The sequence below is a fragment of the Haliotis rubra genome, unplaced genomic scaffold (assembly GCF_003918875.1).
Source record: "Haliotis rubra isolate DU_JTF1 unplaced genomic scaffold, ASM391887v1 Scf905, whole genome shotgun sequence".
Classification (NCBI taxonomy): Eukaryota; Metazoa; Mollusca; class Gastropoda; order Lepetellida; family Haliotidae; genus Haliotis; species Haliotis rubra.
Window position 1 is genome coordinate 351,869 of NW_025767641.1, and position 17,014 is coordinate 368,882.

Genomic DNA, 17,014 nt, shown 5'->3' on the forward strand with positions numbered 1-17,014 from the left:
CTGTTCTTGAAGAGATGTGGTGTCAAAAGTCAGTTCACAAATTCAGTATCGTGTGTGTACACCATTGATAACGACGACGCACAGACGACACGAAGCAATTGAAGAAAGTTCAGGAAATGTTGTTCCATGTCTGAACCAACGCTTATCCCATTTCAGCTAAGGGCAATGGCTGATTCTGGGCTTGACGTAAACGTTGCTCCATGTGACCCCACGCGTGCTCGACAGGGGACAGGTCCGGAGAAATAGCTGGCCAGGGGAGTACCGGAATGTGAGTGAACAAAGCACCATTCCGATCTTGTCTACTGTACTGTATATGCTGTCTGCACAAGGCAAGACGTGCCTGTCGGTGACGTTGGAGCAAAATTGGACGGATTGAAAACCATCGGGGCCGGATGTTGTGCTCCTTCAGTCGGTTCCTAAGAGTCCTGGAACTGATTGGACGTAAGTCAGGAATGGTCAGAGCAGTCAATCTGGATGGGTCAGCCGAATGTGGTTGTCTTGCTGACCTCACGCGTTGACGGCCGGGCCGGTCCGAGGTAACTATAGTATGACCAGAAATTATTGAGAATTTTAGGAATAGGTTTAATTGGATTTCTAGTACAAACAACCTTGACCAGCTATCAAGTGCTTGGTTTCATTCAAGAGAGACAAAAACGTTAATCCTTTTTCATTAGTTTTGTGAAGAGTTACCCCCCTTTGTTTACTTGCTAGCAGACGACATTTTCAGTGATCCTCAGTATGGATGATTTAGAGAAGAGGAAGTTGATTTTAGAGTGTTATAACAAGTACATCTTATCAACTAAAGTGATTTCAAATAGAACAGGCATCCGTTTGTCCACTGTTTATCGTGTTTTGAAAAATATTGCAAATGGATATGGCAATGAGCACCAGGGAGGCGCAGGAAGGCGGCTTGGTATTCTTGTTTCTAAAAGCAAACGAAGGAGTTTGGAAAACTTAAGGCTGGATATGATTGATAGAGGAACTGTGGCTGTCTGTAAGGAGACAATTAGAACTGAGCTGCATGCAATGGGTTGGCAGAAAAGTCGAGGAATTCCATCACTGATCATGAAACCTGAACAAAAGGAGCGAAGGTTGAACTGGTGCTTACAGCAAAGAATTTTTAACTGGGACAATGTGATTTTCTCAGGTGAAAGTTCTGTGTGGCTGTTTCCTAATACATTCAAATTCTGGACCAAACAAACTGAAACACCTTTGTAAGTACAGTCCGAAATTTAACGTGTGGGGTGGCATATCTAGATCTGTGTTAGGGGCAACGCCCCTCTGTGTACTTGAAGGGAATATGAACAGTATACTCGAGGGACATTTACAGATATACTCGAGGGACATTTACTTCCATCTGCTCACGTGTTCTATGGAAATGTTTTGATTTTCCAGCAGGACAACGACCCAAAACTTCGTTCAAAGCATTCACAGGCCTGGTTTCGGACCCAAAATATGACATTATTAGATTGGCCAAGCTATAGCCCTGACCTAAATCCAATAGAAAATGTTTGGGGACTTATGAAGGAAAGTGTCAATAAGACAAATCTGACAAATATTGCTGAAATGAAAGAAGAGGTGGTCCGATATTGGGACAGCATGGACCACGACTTTCTAACTTCTTTGGTCAGTAGTACGCCGCATTGAAGCCTGCATTGCTGCCCATGGTGACTTAAGAAAATACTAACTGTTCACCTGTCTTTGAATCTGGAGTTATGTTCTGCTAATATTCACATTTAATACGTGAGTAATGAGTGAAAACAATAACAAAATTACAATCTTTAATTCTCAATAATTTCTGGGTGTACTGTATCTGGTGTTCCCATTGTGTTGAAAACGTCTTCAAAGAGATGCGATCCTGTTTCTATGACACCAAAATGTCTGGCCATTTATTTTGGGCCATTCCAGTCTCCAGCATACCCACGGCCTGGAGATATTGATTTTCTGTAAGCCGCGCCATGACGTACACGTAGTTTATGTCGAAATAACGTGCTTCCGTGACATTCAGAGGCTAGAGAGTAATCAACCATTCTTTAATTTTCAATATCAGGTGTGGGAACTTCGGGTTTTTAAAAAAAGCAAAAATGAGTAAGTTCACTGTGCACATCAAATTTCATACATAATTATTTTTCTAACTTTTGAAATAACTTTTATTTTAGGCAATGTTATGTCATTCTCATTTACATGTTTCCGTTTATATATTATTTATAGTGTCACATTTGATAAAATTCAAAATGCGTCCAAACGTGCAATTATATTCTGCATCACATTACACAGTAATTCTCATACCTGAACCGGCAGTGTGTATTTGTAAAAGACAGTATAATGACTGCCGGTACCTATCACTGCACAAACTATTAAATTAATTTCCAAACACGATTTTCTTCAGGAACACTTCCATTCAGTGATTACCTTAACACACAGGAACTCTTCCAACCTGTGATTACCGTTACACAAAGAAACACTTCCACCAAGTGATTACCTTCAGACAGAAACACTTCCCCCCAGTGATTACCTTCACATACAGGAACACTTCCACCCAAGTGCAGCTTAATATACATTATAAACACTTCGACCAAGTGATTACCTTCACACAGTACCACTTCCGCAGTGATTTACCTTCAGACGAAACACTTCCGCCCATTGATTGCCTTCAGACAGAAACACTTCCAATCAGTGATGACCTTCACAGACAGAAACACTTCCACCCAGTGACTACCTTCACACACAGGAACACTTCCATCCAGTGATTACCTTCACACACAGTAACACTTCCATCCAGTGATTACCTTCATATATAGGAACACTTCCACCCACTGATTACCTTCGCACACAGTAACACTTCCATTCAGTGATTACCTTCACATACAGGAACAGTTCCACCAAGTGATTACCTTCACATACATTATAAACAATTCCACCCAGTGATTACCTGAACACAGAGAAACACTTCCATCCAGTCATTACCTTCAGACAGAAACACTTCCATTCAGTGATCACCTTCACATACAGGAAAACTTCCATTCAGTGATTACCTTCACATACAGGCAAACTTCCTCCACCCAGTGATTACCTTCACACACAGTCACACTTCCACCCAGTGATTAGCTCAGACAGAAACACTTCCATTTAGTGATTACCTTAACACAGGAACACTTCCACCCAGTGATTACCTTCAGACAGAAACACTTCCATCCAGTGATTACCTTCACATAGTAACACTTCCATCCAGTGATTACCTTCAGACAGAAACACTTCCATCCAGTGATTAACTTCACAGACAGAAACACTTCCCTTCAGTGATTATTTTCACACACAGGGACACTTCCATTCAGTGATTACCTTCACACAGTAACACTTTCACACAGTGACTTTCACACAAAGAAACACTTACACTCAGTCATTACCTTCACAAACAGTAACACTTCCATTCAGTGATTACCTTCACAGACAGAAACACTTCCACCCAGTGATTACCTTCATAGAGAAACACTTCCATTCAGAGATTACCGTCACACTCAGAGAAACACTTCCATTCAGTGATTACCTTCACACACAGGAACACTTCCACCCAGTGATTACCTTCACACACAGTAACACTTCCACCCAGTCATTACCTTCAGACAGAAACACTTCCATTCAGTGATTACCTTCACATACAGGAAAACTTCCATTCAGTGATTACCTTCACATACAGGCAAACTTCCATTCAGTGATTACTTTCACAGAAAGAAACACTTACACTCAGTCATTACCTTCACAGACAGAAACACTTCCACCCAGTGATTACCTTCATAGAGAAACACTTCCATTCAGAGATTACCGTCACACTCAGAGAAACACTTCCATTCAGTGATTACCTAAACACAGGAACACTTCCACTCAGTGATTACCTTCACACACAGAAACACTTCCATTCAGTGATTACCTTCCGAGACAGAAACACTTCCATTCAGTGATGACCTTCACAGACAGAGACACTTCCACTCAGTGATTACCTTCACACACAGGAACACTTCCACCCAGTCATTACCTTCACACGGGTAACTTACTTCCCGCAACTCATTACCTTCAGACAGAAACACTTCCACTCAGTGATTACCTTTACATGGAAAACTTCCAGTAGTGATTACCTTCACACACAGGAACACTTCCTCCGCCAAGTGATTACCTTCACACACAGTCACACTTCCACCCAGTGATTGGCTCAGACAGAAACACTTCCATTCAGTGATTACCTTAACACACAGGAACACTTCCGCCCGAGTGATAACCTTCCAGACAGAAACACTTCCATCCAGTGATTGCATTCACGTAGTAACACTTCCATCCAGTGATTACCTTCAGACAGAAACGCTTCCATCCAGTGATTAACTTCACAGACAGAAACACTTCCCTTCAGTGATTACTTTCACACGCAGGGACACTTCCATTCAGTGATTACCTTCACACAGTAACACTTTCACACAGTGACTTTCACACAAAGAAACACTTACACTCAGTCATTACCTTCACAAACAGTAACACTTCCATTAAGTGATTACCTTCAGACAGAAACACTTCCACCCAGTGATTACCTTCACAGACAGAAACACTTCCATTCAGGGATTACCTTCACAAGACATAAACACTTCCATTCAGTGATTACCTTCACACACAGGAACACTTCCACCCAGTGATTACCTTCACACACAGTAACACTTCCACCCAGTCATTACCTTCAGACAGAAACACTTCCATTCAGTGATTACCTTCACATACAGGAAAACTTCCATTCAGTGATTACCTTCACATACAGGCAAACTTCCATTCAGTGATTACCTTCACATACAGGCAAACTTCCATTCAGTGATTACTTTCACAGAAAGAAACACTTACACTCAGTCATTACCTTCACAAACAGTAACACTTCCATTCAGTGATTACCTTCACAGACAGAAACACTTCCACCCAGTGATTACCTTCATAGAGAAACACTTCCATTCAGAGATTACCGTCACACTCAGAGAAACACTTCCATTCAGTGATTACCTAAACACAGGAACACTTCCACTCAGTCATTACCTTCACACACAGAAACACTTCCATTCAGTGATTACCTTCAGACAGAAACACTTCCATTCAGTGATGACCTTCACAGACAGAGACACTTCCACTCAGTGATTACCTTCACACACAGGAACACTTCCACCCAGTCATTACCTTCACACAGAGTAACACTTCCACCCAGTCATTACCTTCAGACAGAAACACTTCCATTCAGTGATCACCTTCACATACAGGAAAACTTCCAATCAGTGATTACCTTCACACACAGGAACACTTCCTCCACCCAGTGATTACCTTCACACACAGTCACACTTCCACCCAGTGATTAGCTCAGACAGAAACACTTCCATTCAGTGATTACCTTAACACACAGGAACACTTCCACCCAGTTATAACCTTCAGACAGAAACACTTCCATCCAGTGATTACCTTCACATAGTAACACTTCCATCCAGTGATTACCTTCAGACAGAAACACTTCCATCCAGTGATTAACTTCACAGACAGAAACACTTCCCTTCAGTGATTACTTTCACACGCAGGGACACTTCCATTCAGTGATTACCTTCACACAGTAACACTTTCACACAGTGACTTTCACACAAAGAAACACTTACACTCAGTCATTACCTTCACAAACAGTAACACTTCCATTCAGTGATTACCTTCAGACAGAAACACTTCCACCCAGTGATTACCTTCACAGACAGAAACACTTCCATTCAGGGATTACCTTCACAAACAGAGACACTTCCATTCAGTGATTACCTTCACACACAGGAACACTTCCACCCAGTGATTACCTTCACACACAGTAACACTTCCACCCAGTCATTACCTTCAGACAGAAACACTTCCATTCAGTGATTACCTTCACATACAGGAAAACTTCCATTCAGTGATTACCTTCACATACAGGCAAACTTCCATTCAGTGATTACTTTCACAGAAAGAAACACTTACACTCAGTCATTACCTTCACAAACAGTAACACTTCCATTCAGTGATTACCTTCACAGACAGAAACACTTCCACCCAGTGATTACCTTCATAGAGAAACACTTCCATTCAGAGATTACCGTCACACTCAGAGAAACACTTCCATTCAGTGATTACCTAAACACAGGAACACTTCCACTCAGTCATTACCTTCACACACAGAAACACTTCCATTCAGTGATTACCTTCAGACAGAAACACTTCCATTCAGTGATGACCTTCACAGACACCACACAAAATGACTGTATTACCCAAATTTACTAGCGTCAGGAAATACTCGTTTCATCCGGCGGCCATATGAACAACGTTTGAAATCTACGTATCATCTGGCCGTCAGATTTACACACGTTTAAAGGGGTGTTAAAATAAACCAACATTCAACTCTGCATTTACATGTATTTTACAGGTGTGTAAATCTGGCCATTGTTTTCATGTGTTTCCTAACATGTGTAACATATGTAAATGCTGTGATTGTAGGACATGCATTTCAATACCCTTGAAATCTCGTATGACCAGGGTTAGATTTGTCATATATTTAGCACATGCGTAAATGGTTGGAAATGGGTAAATATAGTGTTACATGATTAGCACTACCTTAACATGTATTTCAATGGTTCTGTAATGTAACTGTCACATAGGGTTCGTTAGCGCGTTCGAGCACGCCATAATGGACTGAGATAATTAGAAACACATGGTGAAGTGATACCCATGACTGAGCACAACTAATAACGTGCGTGTCTTTCTTGACATACACATGGTGTCTGTTTAAAAGGTTCAAATATCGGGTCTATGGGCCAGAGCGATATGTATGTTAGGGATTGTGTGTGTGTGTTCGAGGGAGAGGGTGTGGCATGGGGTAGGCCTAGGGTTGGGTGGTGGCCATGGGTCGGTGTTGGGATACTGATAAGTCTTTCTGACCAGTAGGTAATATCGTTTATCCTTTTTGTAATGGAAATTACATAACAGTTTATATAACTGACCTTAGGTACACTTCTTATATATGCCATACAAGGAGACACTGCTAATTACAATAAAACACAGACAGATGTGTTCACACAGACATGAACCGGTAGGTCCCTAATTTTAGTGCTCACTTGTATGAGTTATCCGACTGATCATAACTGAACAAATTTCATTATCTATACTTTCATAAAGGATATTACAATGTATTAATGATTCCCAGTGTAAATAACTGTTGTAAATGTGTGAACATGCACATACTTGGTATGACCTCTTTTTGATTCGGAATACAGGTATTATCCCATACGGTCGTTTTCTCAAATTTCAGTTACCCGACGGAATATACTGTAGACATATTTTGTTTCCATCTCTTGGGTAGACTATAGAAAATTGTAGTGATTGCAATTAGCTCATAATTTTCATAATGGACCTATTTTGTTCCATCTCTTGGGTAGACTATAGAAAATTGTAGTGATTGCAATTAGCTCATAACTAAGCAGTTTCGATAATTATTGAAAGCTTACTACCTGACAGCATTATGTTGCTCATGCGTTTTCTTTTTAGCTTTTGCTTTTTGCTGTCTAATTTGTTATACATTATATAATTATGTTAATCATTTTGGTATCTTAATATCATGGAATATAATGTGTACTTATTATTAAATCTATCAAAGTACCGAAACGTATTATCTGTATGCTTTACTGTTATTGGGTGAATCTGTTAAAAGTACCTGCGAACAGAATTTCCAGAAAATAGAAACTGAAAATTACTAGATAAATGGAAAACTAAATTGGATAAAGATCGGAAACAATCATGTTTTGTATTCCTCTTTTTATATTATCAGTGTGCAGATCACGTCACGTCACTAACATAAAAACCGAAGGATATATAGTGACCAAACTGGGTTCAATCTTGAATGCATAATAAATGTACCAATGTATATTCTTTAATAGTATCAAGGAATGATTGGGTACGCTCGTGGTTAAAGCGTTCGCCTGTCAGGTCAAAAACCGGTGTTTGATTCCCGACATAGGCACATTAAGACTGAAAATATGTTATTTTGATAAAAGGCAAAGATCTTAATTTCAACTGAAAAAAGAGACGAAGTAATTTGGAAGATTCACAGACTAACAACATCTATATTGGGGCTACAGGTGCAGGAAGCATCTTCAATTATAAAATCACATTTCACAAACATCAGATAATAAAGGTTTAAATGACAAGCATATTTATTGGTATCTTGCCGAGCTCTGTCCTCTCTCAATGCAGTATAACCAGAGTGCTGTGGTCACTACCTCAGGTGGCCAAATTCAGCCATCTCCTTACTTTACAGTATTTTCTTACAGACATATAAATGGAAAAATAACTTTTACGGGTTTGGAAAGAGTAGGGGAAAACACGTGCAAAGTATTAGTCAGCTGAGATTATCCTTCAAAAACATCCTATGTACAACAATCACTTATCATTATGTGTAACCAAAGCATTACAAAAAGGCCATATTTCTAGACAGCATAACATCACCTTTGGCCGGAGTTTCAAATAATTTGACACCGAAAGCCTGTCAGTTAACGCAAAGGAAATAACCCATGTGTTTTAAAATGATGCCTTAATCATAGTCACAATGAAGTGTAGGTTGCCATGCATTTTCTAGGCTGTCTCACAGTCCCTGAACCACATTATTTCCCCTACTGTCAAGCCCTCTCTGCAATGCTACAGCCTTAATTGAAGCAAGTCTAGATCTCCTCAGGTCCAGGGCCTGTTAACATCTGCAAGAAACCTAACTCACTTTGGGGGTCGGTTTACAAAGTAAACATATCTAACTGCCATGGCTAGCCGGACTTAATCTCGTGTCTCTCTGAGGCTCCATTTCAATTTAAATGGGTTTGTTTGCTACGATCAAAATTATATATATTCAGACACTAAGCGTTAGTCTATGTATTTTCCAGTATGATGGAAATACTAATATTTACCAAATAAAATACTAAAGGAGCCTTTTTCCAAGCAGTGACTTAACGCCATACATAGCTAGACTTGCTTAGGTGATAGACTTCACATAAGGCATCATAGATATTTCACAAACATGGTACAGGACCCTTAGTCTCATTAGCTTATTGCCTCACCACTTGCGAATTAAGCGTTGGCAGATGTAAATGTTACTGGAGATGTTGGTCCCGCCAGCTGTGGGTGTTTGGTATATGGCACTCCATAACCCGAACCCTGCAGTGAGTTTTTCTAGAGACAGAAGGGGAAAAAATATCTTTCTGTGACTGTGATACAGACTGGGAAAAGATATGGAAAACCAAAAATTTGGACAACAAACCATTGTTTAGGTCTTTTAATTGTAAATATGATTCAAATAGCTTAACCTAGATTTCGATATCCTCCGAATGTACATTTGGTGGAAAATATTCATTTAACCCGAGACAAGGGCGAATATTTATATATAATTTAAGTAATTTAACAGCACTAGTATCCATTTTGTCTTTTGTCTTCAACCCGTCAGAACTAGATCAACAACTAGTCTCTGATATGAACATATTTCACAGAATAAAAGTTCATAATAAAAAAATATATAATATAGTGAAAAGGTGCCCTGGGACTTTCTCCTGAAGCTGTGGAAATCTAGACTTGCCACAATTTGTAGACTTGCGTGAGCTTGGATATATTTGCTTCAGGGTCTGTATGACAGGCGATGCCCCAACATACGCTCAGTCACATGTGTCTCCAGGTCACGGAGAATCAGTGGTTAGAGGCCCGTATTGCAATTCTCGTGCGTTTGCCAGGCGCGTAGCAAGCCATTTTTTTTCGTGCAAGCCCTATGGGCTGCAAAGCCTTATATTTAGGTGGTATTGAGGGCTTGCTCAACTTTCATTTTTTATGAGACCTGAAGAGTTATCGTTTGACGTTTGATGATTTTGATAGCTTCAAAATATTGTGGAAAAACTTCCGCCTGTATCCCCTCTTAAATTTCATTCTAGTCAAATCATATCACCTGAATATATATTCCTCATCTGCTAAGGACGAGTTTTAACGTGTTTTGTTAATTGTATTTGAACATGCTGAAAGACGTATTCTACTTCTAAAAATCCCACTAAAAGAAAGTGTTCCTCCTCATTAAAATGTAGGGAGAGCGGGCTGGATACGGACGGAAGTCTTACCACCATGGACATTGAAATGTGATTTCCTCATATACAAATATGTTTGGACATCGTTTACACATGTCTGCTGCACTGATACAATACCATACATCGAGTATTTGGTGTTTTTTCTAAAATAAATGATAAGCAAATGAAAAATAAACAACTGCATTTCAGTGATGATTCACATATAATCATGACTGTAACAAAACATCCACATACATGTCGATGGAAACACAATCATCACTGAAAGTTATGATATGAAGAATAACCTGTTTACTGTACATGGTAATGCTTTAATCAAAGAATATTGTAGACAGTACGATTCGTAGAGGGATTTCCACTTTTTAAATGGAACGTGTTTGTACGTATTTTTGGCAAAAATTATAAGAAAAATGATTTTTAAGGAAAGATCATGTGTAAGCTCGAGCTGTTTTTTATAACGGTAACTACGCCCCTGTTTGCATATGTGTTGTTGACGCGGCATTGACGCCTTGCAACATCACTGTTTGATTATGATTCACAAAAATATGCCCATGATCTGGTTGGAATCGTGCCACGGATTAGCACATATTTATCATGAAACACAGGTTTTTATGTAGGTGGCTTGAAATTCGTTTTTACAACTCTTTTTTTTTACAAAGGCCTATAGGTTCGATCACAATACATTTCGTTTTACAGCTTCTTTTTTCTTAACATGCTCATGTCAAAACTGATTTAAATTCTAATCGCAGATTAAGGAATAACCCAATAAATAGTATGCTAAATTATCGTTACCATGACAACCCTGTGATATTTCACCTTATGTAAGAGAGTAATGCAGATGATACTGTCGGCCTTAAATTTTGATAAGTTGCTTCATCGCTATCAATAAACACTGGGTATTTATACAATTATATGTGTGATCAAAGGCCATATGATAGATTATGTGGCCTCTGGTGTGATGGAGGAGAACTTGCACTAGCTTTCCCGATAGTCTGAACACATGTATGTACCGGGAAACCGGCAGATACCTTTAGAAGAAAGTGTTTGCCCTACCTGTAACAACGATGTCCCGTGGGATATAATGTGGGGATGAATGACATGTACTTTTATCTTGGCCCGTTTATGATGATACGTACTGCGATTTTTCACAATAATCCCTCTGGCAATCAGATTGAAGGTACGTTTTAAACATAACCGGCATTTCTATTATTGTATTTATAAAGTTCTTCGAACGTTCTCCATATACGTCCGTCATATACATAGCGCACTGCCCTTTTCTCTTTTGATCTTCTCAAACGACTGTGACAAGTTCAAAGAATCCTGGTCAAAGTAGAAAAGTCGTAAGACTATTCCATACAATTCTATAACTTACACATTGTACCCTAAATGGGTAGAGCTTTCGTTCGGGGGAATATCAGAAGGACAACGATACAGTTATTTCCAATGTTGTAGAAAGATCTCCACTTACTTAGGAAAACACTGAGATATTGTAGTCATGTCGGAATGATATTTTCTGCCCCTGTCAGATCAGAACTTGAACATGCGATGTCCGCGTCTGTGTCAGACTAAAGGCCTATAAGATGTTTAGCAACACTGGGGCGTAATAGCCATAGATCTTCTCCAAACAAGGGAATATACATCTTGTGAGAATGACTTCTTCGACAGGGAAATTTACAGCAATGCTACATCACAATTACTTACGTGATATTTACTCGCAATCTGAGTTATGGATCGTCAATTTAAACAGGACAATATAGACGAATTTCACAAAAGGCACGGGGGTCCAACATGCCTATGATATACTCAGAGAACGCACCCACCTGTGCTATCCGCAAATGTTTACCGCTACTCGATAAAATCACTTTTTCATTTCATGTCTCACAGAATATATAATTTGATATGACATTGTTTCTTATTGTATACTTTTGCGTTAGTGAAACAAACTTTAAAGTTTATGTATGGCGTTATCACAGCAAAGGCTGAGCGAATGGAGAAATAACCCTGTTCAGGCACCGTGAGACTATTAAGAAGGTCACATGCAGTGCAATAATATTCCAATTATGTACTGCCACAAAATATTTTACTGTAGATGCGCGAGCTGAACAGACTTAAGAAATTACGAGTTGGTTCGTGTAGCATATTTGGCTGTGCTCCAAGAGAGGCAAAGTGCTATTCTTTTGGGGCAGCTAGGGACACTTGCGAGGACAAAGGGGCAACGCATCGCCCTTTGTTCAACATTGAACCTTTCAATTCCTCGAAACATGCACCTCACAACATTTGCCAACACCACAGACAAGGCGTAACTGATACTGGTAGTAAGAGCGAGTGCAGCTTAATAAGGCGTGTTAGCTTGCGTAATACCGCTTTCTTTGTCAGGCTCTTTGGTGATAGGAATATTGAGGTCATGTGAACGTTGATTTCAAACGTACTAAAATGTGGGAAAGTGAAATTGCATGAGCCAAGTAATTCACATGATGGAAACATATGATCATCTTGCTTGAGTACAGGTAACATGATGGTGTATGAACCGTTCATATACATTCCCCTGAAATCCGGTATGATACATAAATATCTAAGGTGTGTAAACATTTGCAAATTTAAAAATTTACATGTGTTTCCCCACCTAAGTAAATTCACATGTTTCCAACCAGAGTAAACTCGGAAATTTCAGCACCCATTGAAATTCAAAGGAATGCATTGGAAATACTGTAAGATCATGTATTTACCGGGGTATCTGTTTTGCAATTCATATTTGGAAATCCCTGACAATCCGGTCAGGGCATACATGAACGAGGTGCTTGTGCATACGAAAATGTACGATGAGCATATGTTTCAAAGGTATAGATTCATATGAAATATATGCCGGAAGTTAGGAAATATCTGAAAACAGACGTAAATCCGGTCACGGCATGTATTTCCTACTGTATTTACGTTTATTTCAATGGTTTACTATCCGGTTTACTGAAACAGTAACACTTCCACCCAGTCATTACCTTCACACACTGTTACACTTCCATTAAGTGATTACCTTCACATACATGAACATTTCCACCAAGTGATTACCTTCACATACATTATAAACACTTCCACCCAGTGATTACCTTCACAAAGAGAAACACTTCCAACCAGTAAATACCTTCACACACAGAAACACTTCCATTCAGTGATTACCTCCACAGACAGAGACACTTCCACTCAGTGATTACCTTCACACACAGTAACACTTGCACCCAGAGATTGCCTTCACACACAGTAACACTTTCACCCAGTGATTACCTTCAGACAGAAACACTTCATTCAGTGATCACCTTCACATACTGGAAAACTTCCATTCAGTGATTACCTTTACACACAGTAACACTTTCACATAGCGATTACCTCACACAGAAACACTTCCATTCAGTTATTACCTTCACAGACAGAAAAACTTCCACCCAGTGATAACATTCACAAACAGTAACACTTCCTAATAGTGATTACCTTCAGACAGAAACACTTCCATTCAGTGATTACCTTTACAGACAGAAACACTTCCTAATAGTGATTACCTTCAGACAGAAACACTTCCATTCAGTGATTACCTTCACAGACAGAAACACTTCCACTCAGTGATTACCTTCACATACAGGAACACTTCCATTAAGTGATTACCTTCACACACAGGAACACTTCCATCCTGAGATTACCTTCAGACAGAAACACTTCCACTCAGTGATTACCTTCACAAACAGTAACACTTCCACCCAGCGATTACCTTCAGACAGAAACAATTCCATTCAGTGATTACCTTCACAAGACATCAACACTTCCTACCAGTGACTACCTACAGACAGAAACACTTCCATTCAGTGATTACCTTCAGACAGAAACACTTCCATTTAGTTATTACCTTCATAGACACAAACACTTCCACCCAGTGATTACCTTCACAAACAGTAACACTTCCACCCAGTGATTACCTTCACACGCAGGAACACTTCCACCCAGTGATTACCTTCAGACAGAAACACTTCCATCCCGTGAGTACCTTCACACACAGAAACACTTCCACCCAGTCATTACCTTCACACACAGTAACACTTTCACCCAGTGATTACCTTTAGACAGAAACACTTCCATTCAGTGATTACATTCACATACAGGAACACTTCCATCCAGTGATTACTTTCAGACAGAAACACTTCCATTCAGTTATTCCCTTCATAGACAGAAACACTTCCACACAGTGATTACCTTTACAGACAGAAACACTTCCTAATAGTGATTACCTTCAGACAGAAACACTTCCATTCAGTGATTACCTTTACAGACAGAAACACTTCCACACAGTGATTACCTTTACAGACAGAAACACTTCCTAATAGTGATTACCTTCAGACAGAAACACTTCCATTCAGTGATTACCCTCACAGACAGAAACACTTCCACTCAGTGATTACCTTCACATACAGGAACACTTCCATTAAGTGATTACCTTCACACAGAGAAACACTTCCATCCTGAGATTACCTTCAGACAGAAACACTTCCATTCAGTTATTAGCTACATAGACAGAAACACTTCCACTCAGTGATTACCTTCACAAACAGTAACACTTCCACCCAGCGATTACCTTCAGACAGAAACAATTCCATTCAGTGATTACCTTCACAAGACATAAACACTTCCTACCAGTGACTACCTACAGACAGAAACACTTCCATTCAGTGGTTACCTTCAGACAGAAACACTTCCATTTAGTTATTACCTTCATAGACACAAACACTTCCACCCAGTGATTACCTTCACAAACAGTAACACTTCCACCCAGTGATTACCTTCAGACAGAAACTTTTCCATTCAGTGGTTACCTTCACATACAGGAACATTTCCACCAAGTGATTACCTTCACACGCAGGAACACTTCCACCCAGTGATTACCTTCAGACAGAAACACTTCCATCCCGTGAGTACCTTCACACACAGAAACACTTCCACCCAGTCATTACCTTCACACACAGTAACACTTTCACCCAGTGATTACCTTTAGACAGAAACACTTCCATTCAGTGATTACATTCACATACAGGAACACTTCCATTCAGGGATTACTTTCAGACAGAAACACTTCCATTCAGTTATTCCCTTCATAGACAGAAACACTTCCACACAGTGATTACCTTCACAGACAGAAACACTTCCTACTAGTGATTACCTTCAGACAGAAACACTTCCATTCAGTGATTACCTTCACATACAGTAATACTTCCACCCAGTGATTACCTTCAGACAGAAACACTTCCATTCAGTGATTACCTTCAGACAGAAACACTTCCATTCAGTGATTACATTCAGATACAGGAACACTTCCATTCAGTGATTACCTTCACACACAGGAACACTTCCACCCAGTGATTACCTTCACTCACAGTAACACTTCCATCCAGTGATTACTTTCAGACAGAAACACTTCCATTCAGCGATTTCCTTCACAGACAGAAACACTTCCATTCAGTGATTACCTTCACACACAGGAACACTTCCATTCACTGATTGCTTTCACACACAGTAACACTTCCACCCAGTGATTACCTTCAGACAGAAACACTTCCATTCAGTGATTACTTTCACACACAGGAACACTTCCACCCAGTGATTACCTTCACACATAGGAACACTTCCACCCAGTGATTACATTCACACACAGTCACACTTCAACCAAGTGATTACCTTCAGACAGAAACACTTCCATTCAGTGATTACCTTCACATACAGTAACACTTCCACCAAGTGATTACCTTCACATACATTATAAACACATCGACCAAGTGATTACCTTCACACAGAGAAACACTTCCACCCAGTGATTACCTTCACACACAGGAACACTTCCACCCAGTGATTACCTTCACACACAAGAACACTTCCATTCAGGGATTACCCTTACACTCAGGAACACTTCCACCCTGTGATTACCTTCACATACAGGGACACTTCCACCCAGTGATTACCTTCACACAGAGAAACACTTCCATTCAGTGATTACCTTCACACACAGGAACACATCCACCGAGTGATTACCTTTACACACAGGAACACATCCACCCAGTGATTACTGTCACACACAGGAACACTTCTACCCAGTGATTACCGTCACACACAGAGAAACACTTCCATTCAGTGATTACCTTCACACACAGGAACACATCCACCGAGTGATTACCTTTACACACAGGAACACATCCACCCAGTGATTACTGTCACACACAGGAACACATCCACCCAGTGATTACCGTCACACACAGAGAAACACTTCCATTCAGTGAATACCTTCACACACAGGAACACATCCACCCAGTGATTACCGTCACACATAGGAACACATCCACCCAGTGATTACCTTCACACACAGGAACACTTCCTAGCAGTCATTACCTTCAGACAGAAACACTTCCATTCAGTGATTACCTTCAGATACAGGAACACTTCCATTCAGCGATTACCTTCACACACAGGAACATTTCCACCCAGTGATTACCTTCACACACAGAGAAACACTTCCATTCTGTGATTACCTTCACACGCTGAAATATTTCCAGTCCACGATGTTGACTTAGCGGTGTCTGAGTAGACGCAGGTTCGGTTGTCATCGGGAAAAGGTGTGAATCCAGGTCTTGTACACCTGTAAGCCACAACCTTGCCCTGCTCGTAGCTGTCAAATATTTGCTCCGATCCCCCGGGAGTACCTGGATCCGGGCACTTCGTAGCTGGAAACACAACAATGCCCATATTGTCTGTCTATAGGTTCTCAGATGTACTTTTACACCACGCCCATTCCACCATCGTCTTGAAAACAAATGTAGATACTACGACTGCCTTATCATCTGCATATTAAAATCAAACGT

The 17,014-nt window shown here is 40.1% G+C and overlaps 1 protein-coding gene across 1 annotated transcript in view; it reads right to left on the reverse strand.

Annotated features, from left to right (window-relative positions):
* The window catches only part of LOC124264050, a 120,945-nt gene that overhangs the window by 73,885 nt on the left and 30,046 nt on the right, over positions 1-17,014 (reverse strand). Inside the window, 1 exon segment of the mRNA XM_046698767.1 lies at positions 16,685-16,876. Within this exon segment, the coding sequence (XP_046554723.1) occupies positions 16,685-16,876 (192 nt within the window).